The 21,779-nt window shown below is 43.9% G+C and overlaps 1 protein-coding gene across 2 annotated transcripts in view; it reads right to left on the bottom strand.

Moving 5' to 3' along the window:
- The window catches only part of SNAP25 (synaptosome associated protein 25), a 68,385-nt gene that overhangs the window by 17,765 nt on the left and 28,841 nt on the right, over positions 1 to 21,779 (bottom strand). For both annotated transcript variants that reach the window (XM_076335101.1, XM_076335100.1), the window contains exons 2-4: positions 14,252 to 14,384; positions 13,556 to 13,597; positions 4,189 to 4,237 (exon numbers count right to left, since the gene is read on the bottom strand). In XM_076335101.1, the coding sequence (XP_076191216.1) occupies positions 4,189 to 4,237; positions 13,556 to 13,597; positions 14,252 to 14,323 (163 nt within the window). In that variant the 5' untranslated portion in view covers positions 14,324 to 14,384. The remainder of the gene's footprint in view (positions 1 to 4,188; positions 4,238 to 13,555; positions 13,598 to 14,251; positions 14,385 to 21,779) is intronic.

A 21,779-nucleotide genomic window follows, 5' to 3' on the forward strand; every position in this document is an offset into this window, starting at 1 on the left:
TTCCAACGATACTCGGTGATCCCATTTCCCAGAAAGGAGTATCGTATCGGAGCGCTGTACATTTCTAGAACAGCCTTTTCAGAAATCCTGAGTCTTGACCTAGCTCGTCTCTGAAAGGCATTGCTGAGCACAAGTAGGAATGGAAGAAAGCTGGCGGGGAGTGCTTGTGAGCCCACGTGTAGCTGTGCTAAAAATAGCAGTAGACAAGGCACAACCTGCTTTTGCGGGGGGGACGTTTGTCTTTTCTTCTGCACTACACTTTCAACATAATTAATACCATTTTCCCTGTAGAATCTGGAATAGTTGATAGTTACCATTTTTTTCACTGATAAGCAAACCATTTCTGACTGTGATCAGCTCAGCTCATAGGTGTGGCTGGGCGCCTCTAGCAACTCTGCTTTTGGCATCTCACTGCCTATCAATTTTCGTGGTAGCTGTTGAATAGGAGATAAGCTGGGGAAGGCGCCTGCGCAAGGGGCCATAATTTTGCTCTCTGAGGGAAAGGAATGGTAATTATCTTTGTATTTACTGCAGTTGTTTCTCCAGTGCCGTAGAAACAGGACAGCCGTAACTCATACAAAACTGTAAAACTTGCAACTCATGCAAGAACTGTAGAGGTCAGCTAGCACGGGCACCATCACTTGGTGTCAACCCTTTTGCTTGTAGGGTCACCCAGTTATTCTAAATTTTTTTCTCCATGCTTCAACTTGATCTGGAGTACAGATCTGCTGGGTAGATCAAGCTACTCTCTGCGTTCTCCGGCATTGCTGGCTGTGCATTTGCTGTTGGTGCGGCGCAGGGAGAAAATTTCAGTTGCATTGACGTTTTCTTTGTGGCTTATCAAAGTTGTGGATATTCCTCTATCTTGCCTTGGATGAAAAATGGCTGTGCTGCTACTGTTGTTATTGGAAAAGTTTCTCCCCTCCACCCCATTTTGAATACAAGAACAAAATTCTTTTGTAATAAACTGCATGAGGACATCAGCATACAAAAAAAGGTCCTTGAAGGTCCAAATCTCTCTGCCTGCCGAAACTCCCAGGTGGTGGGAGTTTCCTTTGGAGGAAGAGAGCTGCCGCTCTGGGACCCCTGCTATGTCTGCAATTCAGGTTTATCTTCATATCCCCACTTTGTGCTATCAGTTTGATTTCTACGGTCTGCTTTTAACCAGCATGCATCCAAATGTTAACATTTTTCTAAGCTAGCATGTTTCAAAGACATATTTAATGAAGCGGAGCAATTGCCACTGCTCAATAATCCTTTGCAGCATGACAGTTTCAGTGTAAAATGTAAATATTTTAGTTTAAAGCATTATGTACATATCTATATTTAAATAATTAATTAAGGGAGCTTGACTCGAGGCCAGGTTTAAAAAAAAATGTAACCATTATGGATGCACGTAGGGTCTGGGAAAGACTTTCTCACTGATGAAAAAAATCTCAACAAGGAGAATCTAACCTCTTAGCTCCTTCCTGTGGGCTCCCTCAGGGGAAGAACTGTGTTGAACTGGTTTGGGTGACAATACCTGGCTCAAAAATGGATAACTCTTGGTATTGCAGAGGGACAACTCCAAAAGCCCGCTCAGATTCCCAGTGCCTTCAAAGGGCACTGGGAGGAGGTCTCTGGTTTTTATGGCAGTCCCATTCTCTGGGAAACAGGAGTAATGAAAGCTCTTGTGAAGCTCCACATCTCTGTAGGGTCATAACAGACTCTGCGGTCTGCTGCGCAGCCAGCTGTGCTAAACGTTTAGGCAATAGGAGCTAGCCAGACTGGCTTTATTGTATAAATACCTAGTATTGTAAAATTACGTTGACTTCTTTCCTTTTATGATCCTAAAGACTTCGGCTTATTGATATCAGAAAATGAGTTCTGCTTTGTGTTATTTAGATTGAGATCAGCTCAAAGAAGTTTTCCTTGTAAGGTCTGTTTAACTTCAAAGCAAGCAATTTTGTAAGGAAACCTAGAAATAGAGCTTCAAGCAACTGCAGAGATTAGATATTCTGCTTGCCGCCCACTGGAAAGATCAATGTCATGTTTTTTGTCTATTTAACACCTAATAATCTTAAGTGACTTGTGCAGTCAGCTGAAAAGAGATCACATGGCAGTGTTAGCAAATTATTTCCTTAATCTGATAATCTGCAGAGACATCCGTGAGTTGCACACATTGCACTAATTACAGAGGGTTCAAAGTCATCATTAGCGTATTTTGCCCAATAATATAGTAAGTCCTTTATCGCTAAAATAAAAAAAAAAATAAATCAGGAATTATTACAGCTGCATATGGCTAAAATGGACAAAACTTAATTAGACATTTAACATAGTACAGTGGTTACAATATTCCCAGAGTTTGTAGCATTGTTAGGCTGTTTTCCTTGAGAAATCCATACTATAGTCACAAGCTTAATTTACTGAACCACTTAAGGCATGACCATAACCAGTTTAAAGAGGCTTTTAAATTGTCTGGTTCTTTCCTGTAGGTATTGACTAACTGCATCTCTGGCCATACAATATACTTTTCAGGTTTTACTGTCTATGAGAATTTAATACTGAGTTCCCTGGACTCCAAAGAGGTCAGTGGGTCCAGCCTCAGCTCCTTGGCTCACACGGACCGTCCTTCCTAGCATGACTAGAGAGTCGGTGGGACGACGTGTGCGTACAGGGGTTTAGCAACAGTAGAACTCCAAAGTAAAAAACAAAATTCAGGGTTAAAAACAAAATAACCCCCCCTAGCAACCTGTGGAAAAATAACAGTTAAAGAACAGAAACGTACTTGCCCAAGACTAAACAAAAGGGAAGTTATAGGAACCACTAAATTTTCTGCTGGCCTGCCTGTGAATTACATTGCAAGACACACCTGGGTATTTACAGACATCTTCTGGCAGTATTTGTGATTTATTTTAACTGTATAATTCACTTCTGAAACAAAACACATTATTTAGACAGGTGCCATATCTGTTTCAACATACGTAATTTCTGGTTTTCTGTATTCAGTGATAGTTCTTTTACTGCTGTTACTCAGAAAAAAAGTTTTGAAGACAACAAAATATTCTCTGTCATTTTTTTCTTGTCGAGACAAATTGATGCGACAAAATTTGGTTAGGTTAAATTCTTTTCCCTAAAGGGGGAGGAGGGGGAAAGCGATGAGACATACAATATATAAAAGCAAATAGAAGAAAATACTTTCTGTTTAGGTCCTGTTATTACTTTTCATTCATTTTAGTGCCGCAGAGGCAGGGACATGACAGATGAAAGGGGTCTGTCAGGTTCTGCAGTCCATTTTCCAGCAATGCCGTACCGTTGCCCATAATTGTTGCCTGGGCTTGATGAGTGATATAGCATTACCTCTGTAGAAAACATTTCCTAATACAGTTTTGTATCATGCCACATGGTAAATAATAACAAGGGCTTTTGGGGGGCTGGTTTGATATAGAGTAGCAGAAATTTATGCTCTGTTGATTTAACTTCTCTTTGGAGACGCCATTTTGCTGGTGCTGTGGGTCTGCAGCAGACGACAACTTACTAGTTCTGTTGCAGGGGGGAAGCTACCTGCTTCTTTGTAATATTATGAAGGGCAAAAATGTAATTTCCTGGAATGTATTGAATATATCTAGCTCTGTCTTTGTCGCTGTCATCCACAGACAGGGACTCGTCTAAGCTTGAAAGCTCCTATATGGTCAATTGTAATGAGCTGATCGTGTCGTAGCTTTTAATGTTAAATTCCTGTTATCCTCACTGACATTTCTGTACAAAAAGCAACTGAGTTTTACACAAGCTAAACCTGTTTTACCTTCTTTTGGGTTGCATTTAATGCATGTTTTTCACTGGTAGCTAAAACGAGAGAGAAAATTACATAGCACCTGCGTAAATAATGTTGGATTTTACACTTATGGAGGCAAATCTTCCCATTGTGTAGCTGGATCTTGACCCAAAGCTTGCTGAAAAAATGATGATTTGGATGAGTTCAGCCTGCAGCTCTCTTTGACATTAATGGGAAACAGATCAAAAGAAGTGCAGACTATTACGCAGCTATTGTACGTTCCTCTGCCAGACAACAAAGCTAAAGGCAAAGAGATTCTTGGGTTCTCATGCACAACCACACGTGTTTTACGGCACTCGTTTTCAGGATTGCACACAGTTAGTACAGTACTTTGAGAATGGTTATACTTCCTTACTGAAGCAATCTGAACTTACCTCCTTGCTCATCCAACATAACCAAAGTCCTGATACCAGCATCTTTACTCTACATCCCAATAGTGGTAGCAAGGTAAGGAGAGAGAGGGGCAGAAGAAAGAGAGAGAGAGAAAGAGAGATCAGTGAGGGAACACTCAGCCCTAGACACGGGACATAGGAAGACAAAAGAAAAACAGTGAGAGGAGTGACAAGGTCATAAGGGACTGGTGGCACAGTCCAAAGACCTTATGTGCCTGGACAGCGTACGAGGAACTGGGTACTCTCAGTTGTGCCATCAATCGTTCAGGATTCACTGGGATACTGCAGAAAACACAAAGTCCTGGACTTTGAGCTTAAAATAATCTCTTTACACAAGAGTAATTTCTAAAAAGAGAGGGTTCATCTCCAAGTCCTCTGAAGCAGGAGAAGGGAAGAAGGGGGTGTTGACATTGCAGGTGTATGTTCATCCCACAGGAGGAGGGAAGAAGGGGATGTTGACATTGCAGGTGTATGTTCATCCCACAGGAGAAACTCCCAAGGAAAATAGATACGGCACAAACATGTTTGGTAAGGAGGCACAGTGGTTTGCAACACAGCCCTTGCAACACAGAAGTCAGAAAGCTTACCTACTTAGGAAATCCATTTTGAAGCAGGCTAATATTTAATAGCATTAAGCCATATTTTTTGGCTTGGAGATCTAACAGTTATGGGTTTGAGCCAAGTTTTAGTTCAGCGAAGAGACACCTTTAGCATCAATGGACTTTGGATCGAGCTTGAAGGCAGGATTTTTAAAACACCTATGTGCTGATCCTACCCCTGCTCCCACGGAAGTTAATGGGAGTCTTATCGTCGCCTTTGCTGGACACAGGGCTCAAGCAAAAGCCGAGCAATTCAGACCTCCCACCTGCCTAAATCAGCAGCAAGGCACCTTTCACAAATACAGTTTTTGCATGCATTATCATCACTCTGGGATATGATCAGGTGTCTCGGGTTTCTGGGTGCCGTGATACTAAGCTTATCACAGATCAGATTAGCTCCTTTTTAATTACGAAGGGGAAACTAGCTCCATTCTGCTTGGAGCAGTGATAACGTCTGTGAATAATTAATGGCCTGAATGATCTCCTGACTGTTGCATTTCAATAACAGATGAAGTAAAGTCCTCTGTGGCCTGACAACTTGCCAGGATACCTGGACTTGTGCAGCAGTAATATAGCTGCTTCCGTGAACATAAAGCCATCCATACTCCTGTGAAGCAGATAAAGTTGGTGGTGTTGATTTTGCAGAGGGCAGGGGAGAGGCCCACAGTTGCACAGGAAGGTGAGGAATAGAAACCTGGAGTCCTGACCTTCCCTTTTGCTTTTTCAGGCCATCCTCCCCCTCCCTGAGGCAAATTAAAGGCTTCATATTATCCTTCCTCCCAACTGCCCTGCTCACTGCCGTCGCTCATCTCTTTTTCTGGGAGCAGAGAAGTCTCCTTGGCCGCCAGCTGCCCAGTCCGTGCTCGCAAGGCGCTCCCAGGCAGGCCGGCAGTGCGCTGCCCACATTGGCTCAGCTACAAGCCTGACTCTGCCACGCTTGAGGACTGGCTGGCTGGTGCAGCTGGTGCTTCTCTGCTTTGCTTCCAGAGGATCCTGCTCGGTTCAAGAGGGATGCGAGATGCCTCTTGTTGCGCTCTCGTCTGCCTCTCTCTGCACTCCCATTCTTGTCTTTAATGTCTACCTCACTGTAGAAACTGGGAAGAACATCAGATGTGTGCAGCCTGGTTTGTTCACCCCCCTTTTTTTTTTTTTAAATCCTTGTGTGAGTTGCCAGGTGGAGAGAAAAAGCCTCCTGCCTCTCCCCACAGTCTGCTGCGCCCCACTGCCCCTGGGTCAGCTATCTACCAGGTACCCGCTGCTGCTCTCTCTCCCTTCAAGCTCATAGTGCATTTACTTGAATCCCAGCCAGCTTTTTTTTTTTTTGCAACCTTTAGAAACTTAGGGTCCAAGGGTCATCTTAGATTTGCTTATTTAGAGTAAGGAAACAGCCTTTAATGATCTTGCGTTTTCTGTAGGGCAGGTGTCAGATTTGCTAAGCACTGGATGTGCAGTAGCTTTTTATTGTGCTCTTTCTATGCTCTTGGTAGCCAAGGATGTCTTACCCCAAAAGATTCATATGTGTTTTCAAAAACATGCCTCATGCAAACACAAGGAGACTGCTTAGGTCCTGAGTCATCTTGTGTTTGAGTAAATATGGTGCAGTCTGCCATGGAGCCCTTCTAAATATTGGACTCAGAAAACCCGCAATTGGTGGTATGATAGTTGTTGTCTTTCAGTGAGTCAAACACGGTCAGGCTGAGAAATGTTTGCTGCTCCTTAACACTCTGACCTTATTTTCCTGCAATTTTTAACATCTGAGCAAACTGCCTTCACGCAGCTAAGATGTCCAGTGACCTGAATAAGACCTACGCTGAGAGACGAATTCAGCAATTAGTCCTTATGGTTTGTATTTCGTATTAAATCCTTGCACAGAGCAAAAGAGGGGCAATTTTCTTTTACCTACCTGACCATCAGTGCCATTTAATTTTATCAGGCAATACTGTATCTCTTAAGAGCAGCCTGCCACAGCATTAATACTAATGTGAAAATATTAAAGGGTGTGCACTGAATATACTTGTCTGCAATTGAGGTCTAATCCAAAGCATATTGAAGCTAATAAAAAGATGCTCACTGACAAAGATGAGAGGTGATTCAGACATCAAGTGACAATCTCCTCCTGTTCCAAGTTTCTATTAAGCATTAATTTTCAGCTTTTTCACAAAAAATTAACTGTGTAAGGCCAATTAAAGAAAAAAAAAATCACATTTGTGCATTTAAAACAGATCCAGACTTTCCTAAAAGTTCGGTATTTCCATTGTGACTGATCTTTTAGATAGCTCAAACCCAATCATGCCTGTAAGACAGAACTATTCTAAAAATGTGCTCATCATCCAGAAGTCTGAGCAGGAGAGAAACGTTCATTAACTGACCCTCAGTGACAACAGACCGAGGCATCTCTGAAACTACAAACCCTCTTCATTTAAAGGAATATAGAGGAAGAAATGTGCCACACAAGTGTGTTTGGGGCCCAAACACAGACAACGTTGGCATTTTCTGCACTAAAAGTGTCTCAGAAACTCCCCTCGCTCTCACTGGGGGCAGGTCTCAGCAGACATACTCAAACTGGTTGCTTAGAGAACATGTAACAGGAGGTGACGAAAGCTGTGTTTGCAAAGTGCCAGCCCAGAAGAATATGTTTTACAACCGATCATAAAACCTTGATAACAGGCTCCCAGAAGAGCCGTGGTCGTGGCAGGGGCCCGGTGACCATGCTTTGATTTGTCTGATCCTGAGGGCTCAGGAAGGGTTCCCACCCACATCCAGTGCTCACCAACATCAGTGAGATCCTAAGTGGGAAGCCATGAATGGGTAGAACCAGTGAGGTCCGTCTTGTTATGAAAATGTGTGCTAATGGTACACTTTCCCCAGGATTAGAGCCCTCCTTTCTTCCTGCGCAATGGAGGAATTCATTAAGACCCTCCAGTCCTTGCACAGACAATCCTCTGGTTAGTTTGCGGCAAAATAAGGATTCTCAAAAAATGGGATGCTTAGGGTAGTTCAGGCCAGAGAGAATTAAAATGCATCTTTCATAGGACCCGGCAGAGTTCACGGAGCACGTGCCGTTTTAATCCAGCTCTTAAATCTGTAACAGCCTTCTCTCTCCAGAGTTACTTCTGACTCTCCTTGTCTTCTTGTTGCTCTTGAGAGGAGAATTTGGACTGCTGGATTTTGCCACGGCACAGCAAACATCTCACTCTCTTGTCCTTTAGAAGAAAATGGCACAGCACGAATTGCTTTTGTTCGGGCATTAACTGACAGCTCTGGGGTTCCTCTGTTTATCCATAAAGCGGGTATACCGCAAACAGTAAAACGTATAATCTTTCCCATGCAGCCCTTGAACATACTCAGCCCTGACTTGAGGAATGAGCAGGGCAGCCCACGTGTCCTCCCAGACTTCGATTTCCATGGAGACTACCATGGGTTGCCAACCATTTTTCTGCAAAGACCTGACAAATTTTGTGCACAAGATGACCCCTCAGAGCAGGAAGCCATCGCTTTCGACTTTTAAAAATGAACCGCATTAGGGGAAAGAGCACCATGAATATAGACGCCATAAAGTTTATGAAAGTTGATGTCCTTCAACCTTTCAGTAGCACTAAGATCTAGTGTTCAGACAAAAGCAAACCAACAAGGAGCACTGGTTGAGGTTCAACATGCTTTCTGTGAAACACATGCCTCAGTTCTCCACTAGACCACAGGCTAAGCTACTGATCAGAAAGCCAGAATATATGATTTTAAAACACTGGGCTTAATTCAGCTCTTAGATACATCATCCTAAGTCTGTCAATGCTTCAGTGAAGCCAGTTTAACAGCATAACTGGGACCCCTGTTGGAGGCTTTGATATACATTATCCTTAATCTTCTGTACCAGCTTTTTAAAACTTTTTTTTATTAGGGTCTCACTCAGAGCAAGTCAGCAACAAGGCGTTCGCTGGAATTTGCCCAGCACTTTGGAGGGGAAATGCATTGCTGTATCATTTCTTATCATTACTGTTATGTCACTTAATTTCCCAGGGTGGAAAGAAAACCAGGAAGAGAATTGGGATGACTTCTCAAAGGGTCCATCAGTTCCTCCAGGAACACAGTGTGTTGCGTCCTATCCATGCCTGCTACAAAAGGCAGCTACTCCGACTTTGGTGTAGCCTGAGGGGTGACTTTCATAACAGTGTAAAAGGGAATGATGTATCAGATAGAGAATCCAAATTCTAGAAATCACTTTCTCTGCATTTCGGGACGTACCCTGAAAAACAGATATACACTCTCAGTTGTGTGAAGAACATATAAACTTCCACTTCAGTGAAGAATTTTGCTTTAATCGATATGGATTATAGAGTTTGTTTTGAATAAATTAATACAGACAATTTTGTACCAGGACAGGCTGACATTGCTAGCAGTTCCCAGAGACACTATAGAGAAGTGTCAACACCCTAAAGACAAAAATGTGGTCAAAGAAATAGTTTTTAGTCATCTGTAGTAATGCATTTCCTCAGCTCCTGCTCCAAGTTCACTGTCACCCTGTTAACGCTGCAATGTCTCTTCGTGCCTGACTAAAGAGCCACGTTACTTCTCAGAGCCTGTTAATTCACCCTGTGGTTCAGATCCGCAGCCGATACGAATCTGTGACACCCCCCCCCCTTGAATCCTGTGTGCCTGGTTTTCATCTAGCGCGATGACCCTGACTCCAGTGCTACCCCGCTGGTTTACATAGACGAAAGGGTCTAATCTGCGTAGGAAAAATTGAGACTAGAATTAGGAATCACCTTCCCCTGTGCCAGATACGTATTTCTGTGGAATTACACAGATTAAAACACTTTCCTGAGTAGAACCGTTCCAACAGCTAATGCTGTCAAAGGGATTTTTCAAATTAGCTTTGACAAGCTTTGGATCAAACTCTAAATTAATAGAATAATTTTTTTTTAATTCTTCAGACTATAATTAAGGAACATTTGACTATGCTAATAATGCCAGGGGAAATTCACTTCCCAATCACAAATGAAGGAGGTTAGTAAAATGGCAAACTGTATGTTCAGTGTCCTGTGTAGAGCAGCATCATGAGGTTATCAAACATTTATAGCTTACCATTTCAGCTTTGATGTGTTAGTAAACTTGACTCCAACCTCCCAGCATATGAGAGGAGATTTAAACGTACAAACCGGCCCTTTTCTCTGTACGTGTTGCTAAGTGCTTTCTGGCTGGGCTTTCTATAGTACTGATCTTGTTGGTATTTTTTCCCTTGCCGCATCATAGCTAGAAAACATCTCTTTTTTTCCACCCTACAACAACTGATTTTCTTTGAAGGCCGTGGTGGTTCCACTGGAAGATGGCAGTAGACTGACGGCTTTTCCCCTTGCATGTGTTATTCTGCATTTCATAAAGTTGGCTCAGAGGTAAAAAGCTCGAACAAGAAAATAAGAAGGTCAGCTACAAACTGTGGATTTAGCCTCACTTCTTCTGCCTCAGTTCATTTTTATTTTATGTTTTGGCCCAAACATTGCACAGCATCATCATAAAATACAGGTATTCATAGCACTGAGTAGCTGAGTAGCTCAAATGAGCGTTGGTCAGTGCAGACGTAACTGTGTTGCATTGGTATGCTGGGCACCACAGAGCAAACTGATTTTTGTAATCTGCCATCTCAGTACGTAGCTGCCTTGGGGCAAAGCAGTGGCGACTTTACAACAGCCGCTCGCCACTTCTTCTTGCTTCCCCTGTTGTGCTAGGACTGAAACAATCAGCTTCTTGCAAAGCTAGGTTATAAAAATAAGAAGCAGTAACAGATTCGGTTTTCCTTGCCGATGTTCCCTGGGAACGGCACCAGGGCTTAGTCTCCAAACTCAGCCTAGTCTTCTTGGGCAAGGAGGGCACGGTCCTTTGGGGACATCAGTTTTGTCCCCCTACGTTTCGGCATTAAGGATGCCTTGTACTGCTGTTGGGCTTCCCTGGGTGGACAGCACTCTTCTGTCTCTAGAGTGGAGCCAAGCCAGTCTGTTTATTCCGTATTTTCCTAGTATCTAACAGAGCGGAGCCAACCATGACAGGAATCCATACATATGTACATATGTACATAGTAACAATGCTTAAACATGGAGGCATCCTTTTCCTGAGTAAGGAATAACAAATTTGCTGTATCAAGAGAATAAAGTAAAAAGCATTCTTTCACTGAGAAAGAATATTCTCTATCTCTACCCACTAGACAGGTTCTGCTAAGCAAGGGAGTCTAATTGGATTTTTGGGGTCTATTAAATCAGAGCAGTGTGAGTTCAATTTCAAAGACACTCACCATTTGTCTCTTCAGTATGAGATCTCTCACTCCCTAAATGCTGCATTCTTTTAAAAGCACCTAGGAAATGGGGTCGGAGTAATCAACCAACTGTTTAGGCCACAGAAGAATTTTAAAGGTCTTTTGTAGTCACATTAGCGAAAATAATATTCAGCTCATTGTAGAAGAAATCCCTTGACTACTCAGTGCTAGTTTTAGAAACTTCTCTATTTGGACAGGAAGATATTGTAGCATCTGAATAAAAGCCAGGTCCCGAGAGATGCCAAGCTATTCCACGAAGCGCTAGAGTTCTACATAAATTCATTGGCAAATTCAGCAGTCCCAGTTCTCCTCCCACTTTGCCATTTGCCGTGATTTAATACTGAAATTCCAACGGCATTCACAATATGCTGGTTCAATATGTTAGGAAGACTCAAGCAGTGCATAGGTCACACAAATACGGCTCAGGAGAGACAGGGCTGATATTTACTGATGGCTTGGCCCTGAGCAAATCGCTTCCCTTTCCTGCACCTCTCTTTCTTCCCACTCATCATCTGCCTTGTCTCTTTAGATCACAGGCATTTTGGGGCAGCAGGCTATCCTGCCTTGTGTTTGTGGAGGTACCCATGTGAGACTCTCTTCCATGTCGTTGAACTGATTTAGGCAGGAGCTGCATCCAGCATGGGGTTGACATAAAGTGATGGTTAGAAATGGCGTGTCCAGGGAATTGAGCAGCAAAAAGGGACAGATTGCTCGTGAGACAAGAGCGTGTTTCGGCTGCAAGGGGCCCAGATCTGAAGTGTTTGTGGAGGAGAAGCGATGCTGACTATGCTCAATGACCCATCTGTCTGTCTATCTGTACGTGGAAATTTAATTTCGTCTCCACTGGACTCCATCGATCTCCACAGTTGTGATTGATTTCGAGGCCATGAAGCCTATGCCTGGGCTTGTGCTTGTGGCTGAACGTGGGACCTGATGTAATTTTCTTCCCGTTGTCTCTGCTGGAGACTCCTCTGGTTGTCAGGAGTACTGGAACTGTCAGTGCTGATGACCCTGATTAAAAATGTCACCAGCCCCAGAGCCAAGGCTCGCATGGTGTCTGAAAATAATACGTCCTGTCAGGCGGGAGCAAAGTTTTCCACCACCTGATGGCTGAACACTCTAAACTAAACTGAGTTTGGAAATTTCCAACTTTTAAACCCCTTTGTTATGAAGGGGGTGAAATGAAGCCTGACTGAATTGTTTTTTCCCTTCTGGAAGTGACCCCTCCAGGCAGGTATAAGCTATATTAGCTGTGAGGACTGAGCCCGAGTCCCCTTCCTTAGCACCGTGGAAAATCAGAGAACTTCCTTTTCCAAAGCTGTCAATCTAGGACATCTCATGAGTCTTGAAATCCTAATAAATGTTTCAGAGATATAGAAAGAAGTGGCATTTAAATGCTGTGGTGACCGATGCTCTATAAACAGCTGCAAGTGTTTATGGAGAGGGAGGTGTTTAGAGACGACAGGGCAAACAGGCCGAGGGCCTTTCTCACCTTCCCCACTGTCCTGGTTTCGGCTGGGATAGGGTTAATTTTCTTCCTAGTAGCTGGTACAGTGCTGGGTTTTGGACTTAGGGTGAGAACAATGTTGATAACACACCGATGTTTTAGTAGTTGCTAAGTCGTGCTTACACTAGTCAAGGACTTTTCAGCTTCCCATGCTCTGCCGACTGAGAAGGCTGGAGGTGCACAAGAAGCTGGGAGGGGGCACAGCCAGGACAGCTGACCCCAACTGGCCAAAGGGACATTCCATACCATGTGACGTCATGCTCAGTACATAAACTGGGGGAAAGCTGGCCGGGGGGGGGCGCTGCTTGGGGACTGGCTGGGCATCGGTCGGCAGGTGGTGAGCAATTGCATTGTGTGTCACTTGCTTTCTATATTCTTTTATCATTGTTATTATTATTATTTTCCCTTCCTTTCCTGTCCTATCAAACTGTCTTTATCTCAGCCCACAAATTTTACTTTTTTTCCCCTCATTCTCTCCCCCATCCCACTGGAGGGGGGAGTGAGCGAACGGCTGTGTGGTGTTTAGCTGCCCGCCGGGTTAAACCACGACACCCACTTGCAGCGTTATGGCAAGGATGTCAGAGCGGTGCCGACACGAGGCTCCAGGAGCTCTGCAGCAAACTCAGCCACTTGTCCCTGACTCCAGGTCACCTTCAGAGGCTGTTGTTTCCTTGGTTTGTCTCGAGTAGCCTGTCTCAATGGACACTCGGGTATGGGCAAAACAGTGCCTCAGCAGCTGGTCTGCAGTGTGACACTTGGGAACTAGGGCACAGTGTCTTGAATGACCCTCGTAAGGGGTAAGGATAAGGAGGGATGGAGTGGCACATAAAGCCATGGCCGTGCCCTAGCAACGTGAGGTTAAAAAAAACAAACCACTTCCAGTGTCGGACTCTCCATCACTTTTGCTCACAACAGAAGTGCAAAGAAAATGCAAGTCCTTACCTCTTCAACAAGCTGCAGCATTCGACGGGTGCTCTCAAGGGACTGAAAAAAAACCAGGAAAAACCACTCAGATTTGGCAAGATACAGTTTCCAACACTAATGTGCAGGCTTATGCTGACAGTATGTTTTTCCTACGCTCTTTGCCTTCCCTCAAAAATCAGGCCATCAGCAGGGTACTGGTGATCCCTCCGTCTTTAGCTCTCTGGTACAGCTTGCTAATGCAGCAGTTCCCACCGCATCTCGAGGCAGCTGCAGTCTCTAAGGCTTGTGCTCCCCTTGCTCACGCGTTGCGGCGGTAGCGCTTGGAACAGCTGGTGTTCCACTTTAAAAATTAAGTCTGTGGTTCTCAGCTAAGACTTTTCAGAGACCTAACTGGTGACTTTTAACATTTAATAGGTTTGGCAGATTGAAGGAGTCCTCAGAAAATATTAAATTGCTGCTTTTTGCTCTGAGGCCAGTCAAATTGATGCAGACTCTAATACCTACACCAAACTCACGATCAATAAATGCCTTAATCTAGACTAAACGTGACATTAAATTTTACCCCGGCTCAATTTTTCCAATTCTGCTTTCAGTGTAAAGCTGACAGAAAACAGATTCAGCCCTAGAAATCCTTTGCCGGATCAGCTCCTATTTCTGGATGCATCTCTCAGGCCAAACCCAACCCCAGGTTTCCAGTTTAGCTATCGGTCTCACTTCATCAGCAAGCTGGTCGGCACGCCGCTGCATTTCTTCCAACTCATTGCGCATATCAGCGTCTTCCGCCATTTTAGCTGTGGGTGTTTGTGGAAGCTGCAGATCAAGGATTTGCGCTCAGCTGCTTGTGAGCCTGGAAGACAGCGAGAAGAGAAAGAAACGGTGTGGTTAGGCTCCCTGACTCACTGAATTGTGCTTAAATGTCAGTCCCATGAAAGTACCTTTACCACGTGAGTGCCCTCAGCCAAAATCTTTCGTTCTGGATAGCAATTCCTATATAGTACAGAGCGCACAGGATTTTTCAAGGTGGTGCTTTGTTCCTGTATTATTAATCACTCTCGAAGAGCAAGGATGTATCCTTGTCATGTTCTTTGAGGAAAATCCTTCCTTTTTTCTTAACCTTTCAAATGCTATTCACATCGAAGCTGGAGACTCAGGAGGTGTTTTTTACTACCAGAAACAGTCTTGTAGACCCATTCATTCTTCTCTAGAGTTAAAAGCCTTAACATGAAGGAGGTCAAGGTCAAGCCTATGCCCCTCATGTCCTATATTTCAGCTGCATCGCTTGGAGGGCTGGACACTCAGCTAATACATCTGCGATGAAATGAAAGACAATGAAACTTTGCAGATTTTTATCGGCTAATGACTTGTCCACTGTGCTCTAGTTCAGACTCTGAAATAATATTTACAGCTAGACTGGGAGAAGTTGCCTACCTGGGAGAATCCTTCATTTCAGGGGAAGTGACTAAAGGACCTAACTGTTTTTTTCAACTTCTCCCCGAAGTGGGTCAGATTCTGATCTTGGTTATCCCTCTCAATACAGAACAACGCCACTGAGCTCATCCTAACCAGAGACCGGGATGCAGCCCATTAATCCTCATTTGGGTAGGGTTTCTCTTTTGTTATAAATTCGAGCTAGCTCTGATTACTGAGCATGACTTGATTAAGAAAGGCGGGTCCTCCTACCATCTGTCAGGTCTTTATAACAACAACACTGGCTTATTTCTTTGCTTGATTCAAGCATGGCACATTGCAAATTACTGCTCACTGAATGTTAGATTTGTTCATTGCAGGAAAACCTAATCCGAGGTGTGGAGGAGGTGGGGAAGTTGTGAGGGACTGCAAATAAACAGCCATAAAGCACATGCCATCATGCTCAATTACAGAAAGAGGACAACAGCAGCCCCTTTCAGCAAAGCTGCTCTAAGAAGGCAAAATCCCAGGGGCTATTTTCTGTCCTGTCTTTGCGATACATGCAGCCTTTATGAAACACGGTAAGTCAGGGCAGAGCTTGGCTGTACAATTTTAACAATAATAGCTCTGTTTAAAGGGAAGTTTATTACCTATTGGAGATGAATCTGTTCCTCACTTTGACAGCGCTCACTGTCAGGACAAGAGGAGTATGGGCTGGACAGGTACAGCTGAGGGGCAGGGAGATTTCCTGCATCACACCCTGTTTCCTTAGAAATGTATAAGGAAAGCAGACAGCTCCTTGCATTTCCTCTGCAGCTTCAACAACGGATTTGCTGTTTTTCTTATCTAAGAGGGAGTATGTGACCTTCATGCTTTCGCATTAGCTGTGCCCTCGCTCGTGGTTGCTTTTCCTCTTTGAAGCTACAGCAGGAAGAAATCCATCTCGCAGAGTCAGCCCTGCAGCTACTGGCACGGCATCTTACTTTCATCACTGAGCACATCGCCACATCCTTGCCAGAGGGAGACTGACGTTTTGTGATGGGTCACACAATGTTTAGGAGCCCAAATGGCTCTCCTGTATGCTGGAGAAGAAGCCCACCTGGCTCTGCCAGCTGCATGGTCACAGCGGTGAGAAGGACCAAGCTTAAGCAACTCATCTGCAGCCCCGGCTGATGCAAACGCAGAGCTTAATTTCATGGCTAATATTCAGACTGAGATCAGGCACTTCAAGGATGCTCACAAACAGCAGCAAACAGGCTATACAAAAAATGGCGCGCTCTGAGGATTAGGAGGAAAAGATGAACCAGGAATTGGTCTCCTCCTGAAGGGCATGTGAAAGTGTGGGGACACTCTCAAGGCCACCCCAACCTTCCCATCACATCACGCACCTCCAAGAAGACACTACTCCTGATCAGCAATTGGAGCATGATCAGCTGGGATAAAAGAAGTTATTTCGGTAAAGAACCACGCTCTGAACTCCTGTCCCACTTGGCACAGGCTGGCACTAGCACTGGTCACTGCTTCACAAATTGTGTTTTTTCACAGATCGAGGCAAAACTCAGGATTTAAATATTTCTCGTACAGCCTCTGCGACAGAATGCCAGGATTAAGTCTGTGGGCCTAGTTTTAGAATATTTAATTAAAATATTCTCCTCTGCCTGGATCCCTCGCTACACTTGTGCTGGCAGAATAACAGTGCTGAGCTTTAGCAAAAACCAGGACGATTCAGACATGACTTTGGGACTGATCTAACTGGTATATACATCTAGCTGTGAGGGGCAGGAGACTGGTTCTGCGTTATGTCTATCTGGTAGCATCTTACTAGCTGGGAAGTGGGAGGTGATGTGGCAGTGAGAGGACGGGATGCTAACAGGGGATTTGGCTCAGTCTCTAAGCATACCCAATGTGAGCTGAGTGATTACAGACGTGCAAGTGAGCGGAGGTGACATGAGTGCTTCTACTGACAATAACGAATAATACAGTCTGTTTGTCAGTCACCGCAGATAATAAAAGTTGCACAGAAAATTCCGTTCTCAAGTAGATTCCAGCCTGACTTCTGATCTTTTACGTATTAATTTTTGATCGTGAGCCAGTGGCGGTGTTGGGTGGTGCAAAGCAGAAACAAAGTGGAGAAACTTTGTGATTTTTCTTTAGTTATCCTTCTCGATTAGTTAGAACCATCAGCTGGCGTCTTAGTGACAGCTGCATCCTATTTTGCATCAAGCTAAAAAAAAGTCAGAGGTTGTAACCAGAGAGATGTTTTGTAGCAAGTGATCGAACTTGACAGGTTTATTGAGATTGTTTGGTATTTGTAAAGCACTTAGAATGGATTGAGAAATAGCAAAAAGCATTATTCCAGACAAGTCATTTTACATCAAGTTTTAGTCATAAACGAAAGTGCCCCGCAGCAGGGCTGATTCAACTTTATTTAATAGAAAACCGTGCACAAGAATCAATAGAGGTTACTGATTTGCACACAGTGTGATAAACTACATATATTTTGCAGATGGCTGGGAATGGGTTTAAATTCTTTGCAGATTTTGCAGCTAAAATGTGGAATAGGACAGATTAGAGAGAGGATTTTCCTTGAAAAGCCCCATTTAGGCTGAAATTCCATTCCAGTGTCATGAATTTCCAACAACAAACCCTGTTATCAATAAAATCCTGTGGAGAGCAGATTTATATTTTAAAGGGAATTATTTCTCTACAGTACAAATTAACAGTTTTCCCTCTATGGTGTTTCTTAGGAACACCTATATATAGTCCTCCTGACGTGTTAAAACGTTGAAACTGAATAATTATAGGAATGGCCAAGAAAAGGTAAACCATAACAGATTTGCTCTCACTGACTACTGGACAGACTTTCAAAAGCGTAAGTTATTAGTCTGTCTTGGGCCCACTGAAACCTGCTCTTGTCTTAGTAGAACGGGAACAGGCCAAAGATCCTATTGAGGACTTTGGGTAATAAATTCCTTGTGGAATTTATATTTTTGATAATAGCTGATATTTTGCTGATATATATTCTGCTGTCATTCAAGCTGATTTGAACCGAGTATCAAAATCCTATAATTGCCTTAGGAACTGCAAATAAACTCTCCAAAATGTACTTTGTACTTTCAAGATAAACTACATTTTGTTTTGTCTACAGTCACTGCAGAGGTGACAGATCAGAAAGCCAAAGCTGTGATGTAATATGTTAAGCTCTTTAGATCTAAAATGTTGATTAAAAAAAAAAGTTGCTACAGAAGTTACAGCCACTTGCACACGCTCAGTCAATTTGTATTTATACTTGCAATAATTGTATATGCAAATGCAAGCTCAGAATTTCACGAGGACCGTGGTTTTTCCATTTCAGAAAAGGGAAAGGAAATCCTCTGGGTTCACACACAAACGTACACGGTGCTCTCTTAAAAGGAGACAAAAGTCCAAACGTTGCTACAAAAAACTGTGTACGTCATGTACCAAGCTGTGCTCTGTGTCTTCTAGACAACGCAAGTCACTTCGGGGACTTGGGTGACTTACATCAAATTCCCTGTGAGCCAGTTTTATACGTTACGACGGTGCTCGCGCAGTAGCACAAAAGCAGACTAAGGGTTAAAGGAAAATACAGAGAGACCGGCTAATGGAAACGCATTGCCTATTATACTTTGAATTCTGCATCTGCTATTTTAGTAATGTTCAGAGGCAATAAAGAATCTCATAGCGAGAACATTATATATCCTTATGGAGTTATACTGAGGTCTAAGACAGACCTACATATATCCCCAGAGGAAAAGGGATACAATGAGTGACCTTTGAAAGCAAATATTTGCTTCACAGTGATACAAACACTTCAGTGCAATAAATACAGGAAAATGAAAATGCTGCAATTTACTGTGGGGAAGGCAACACTGCAATAAAGTGTTCTTTTTTAAGCACTCTCCCTGTTATTAAAGGACACATCTATTCTTCCCGTGGATATTTGTAGCCAGAGGATGACTGCATTGGCGTATTCTACTAAAAAAGTCCGAGTCGGTCAATACCACACTGTATGCTTCTTTCTGGTAGGATTGAAAGAGCGTTACCGCAGTGGCGTGGCATTAGTAGAGCCACAGAAAACCGAGAGAGACACTTTGGATCGAGCGTCTCAGGATGGATGTTGAGCCGTTTAAGGCTGGATGTTGGTTTGCAGCTATTCTCCTTTCATTTTTAATCTGGTCGCTGGCAGAAGGAGAAACACACGCTGTCAAAGGGGGAGATGAAGTTCTGCTACAGATGTAGGGGGTCATTCTTGCTCCCCAGTGTTGCCTTGCAGCCGTTCAGTCGGCTCCCTGGGTGCTGTGCAAAGCATGTTCAGCCACGACGGGGCCAGGCACAAGGCAGTTCTGGGGCTGTATAGGATCCTCCTCTCAAGATGCACATCCTTTTCCCTGCTGCACCTCCCCAACAGCCATCACTGCCCAACGGGGAGCTATCTAGAGCTCAGCTGCCCAGCTCGTTGGCCATGTCTTTCACCACCTTCACCAGCCTTCCCTAGGTGGGCTTTTTGCGGCTGGGTTATGAGAAATGCACTGGCATTAACCCCAAAGCTCAGTCTAGACGAGAAACTGCCTACTAACACCAGTAGGGAATGAAATGACATCAAAAGTGAGAACCTGCCGCAAAAGGATGCTTAGATACCAATACCCGCGTGTGTTGCTGACTCCAGCAGGTTCCCCCTGAAACTGTGTTGAGGATGTAGTGTTCGAAGGCAGATCCCAACAGAAAGCCAAGATAGGGGTGTGTGTGTGCTGCCCAGTCGGCGTGACAAACAACAGCTGGTGAGAAATTATTTAAGGGAGTTGGGAGCATAGCTTTTATAGATCGTGGCGTCTCAGCAATGGCCCTCACAAGCTCTAACTCTTCTGGGTTTCGACTTCTGTCATCTCCGTTCCACCCAGAGCTCACCACAATTAATACCATCTATAACAGAAGCATTTCCTGCTTTTGCTCTTATTGTATTTTAATTGATCTGAAAGCACTTGGAGAACAAATCAGCTAATTTTGTAATGAAAAATCCTATTTAAAGATTTTATGCTATTGCATAAAATGTAACAATGAAAAATGACTCAGAATTCTTATTTAGATTTAAATTTTAAATAGCTCTGAAATAAAATCTTGAGGAAAGTCTGCTTTTTATATCAATTCTGCAACACAACCTATTACCTGGGTGTAATTTATTCACAAGATTTTCAGCAAAGTTCTCACTTCCAGAGAAACCCCTTTGTTACGTTTGTGTTACTGATTAAGCCAAAAAGCTGCCTCTGTGTTTCTGTAGGGTATGTCAACGTTAACCTGCGGCACAGACACCTCATCTCTCTTCTGTTGCTGCCCCACAGCGGGTTGCTTGCAAGCTTTTGGGCCCAGCTCCACAGCCCAGGCTGGCGGAGTATGGTGATAACCAATTTCACTCTGGTTTTTTGCTTGATGTTCAGTATAGAATAATGCCTACCGGTGAGGGCTTGTCAGGGAGTGACTTTGGAAAAGACGGGCACTGAGGTCTTGCAAATCTGCCTTCAGGAGAAGCAGGCGATTCCTAGTTTGTCACTGTCTTCCTGCATCACCTTAGACAACTTATTTTACTCTCAGGGCTTGCTTGCATCGCCTGAAGATAGGTCTCTAGAGCTACGTGAGATGCTGTAGGTATTTGCTTTCCTGCTGCTGGCTGTATCTGTCAGGGTCGTGCAGACGTCTTGGATACCCTCTGATGGGACTGCTTGTCCTTGTTTAACAACTGAATCTGTCTCTCATCTACACAGTATGGATAAAATTCTTCTTTTCCTTCCTATCTTGTCCTTTTTTTTTCCTACTTAAATGGCAGGTGTTTCAGGGCAAGGACTGGCACTCAGTTTGGGGATGTACGTGGTGCAGGACAACGGGGGCTTTTGGATAAATGCTAGTGAGCACGACATCGTAGCCTCACGCTGCATCTCTGTGTCAGAACCCATATCTAGCTGGAACGAGAACTCTCCGGTCAGAGGCCAAAATGAAGATGTTGAAGTAGAATTAGACAAAACTATGACTCCTGACCATTTGCTGAATGCATTGGAAAAAGTAATCGGAAAGCAGTTTTCCTATGAGCTCGTGTTGCTATAATGACAAAAAGCTCAATAAAATGATTCCTTAGTGTGAATGCAATTGCGCAACGTAAATAAACATAAACATAAAACCAGGGGAGTTACTACTTCTTGTAAACGTGGGCACCTCTACCCCTGGCAAACCCCTGATCATTAGTGGGTAAATGAGGGTGGGCTGTGTGCATGCACGGTCGCAGTGCAGCAGGCAAGCCGTGTTGACACAACCGCTCCGTGCCCCCTCCCCGGCTTCTGCAAATAGGGAGGTCATGAGCAATACGTCCCACCCCTCCCTCCGGGCGCTGCAGCCCCGCGGGGCAATGGCAGGTGGAAAAAGTTGCCGTTGAGATCCGGGAGAGTGACAGGCAGTCATAAAAGAAATGCCTGGAGCCACCCCATCCCAATACAAGGCAAGTCATTGCTGTCCTGTCAGCTGTCAGACAACACTGCTGTTTCATGAGGCTCCAACACGTGCGTGCCGCTTTAGCAGGCTCCTGCACCGAAGGGGGGAAAAAAAAAGGCACAGAGCAGCCATTTTGTAACTATTTCCCTTCAGAGTAATAACAACTTGACTTTCTATCCATTTTAACTGCTAACAAAACCACTTTAGAAAATAAACCTTTCAATGTGTTACCTCTTTGCAGTCATTTCTACAGCTGCGTACCCACACATTTTCCCTTTTTTTTTTTTTTCTTTCCGACAGCAACAGAAAAACATGGCAGGCAAAAGTGTTTGTTTTTTTC

The sequence above is a fragment of the Aptenodytes patagonicus genome, chromosome 3 (assembly GCF_965638725.1).
Source record: "Aptenodytes patagonicus chromosome 3, bAptPat1.pri.cur, whole genome shotgun sequence".
Classification (NCBI taxonomy): Eukaryota; Metazoa; Chordata; class Aves; order Sphenisciformes; family Spheniscidae; genus Aptenodytes; species Aptenodytes patagonicus.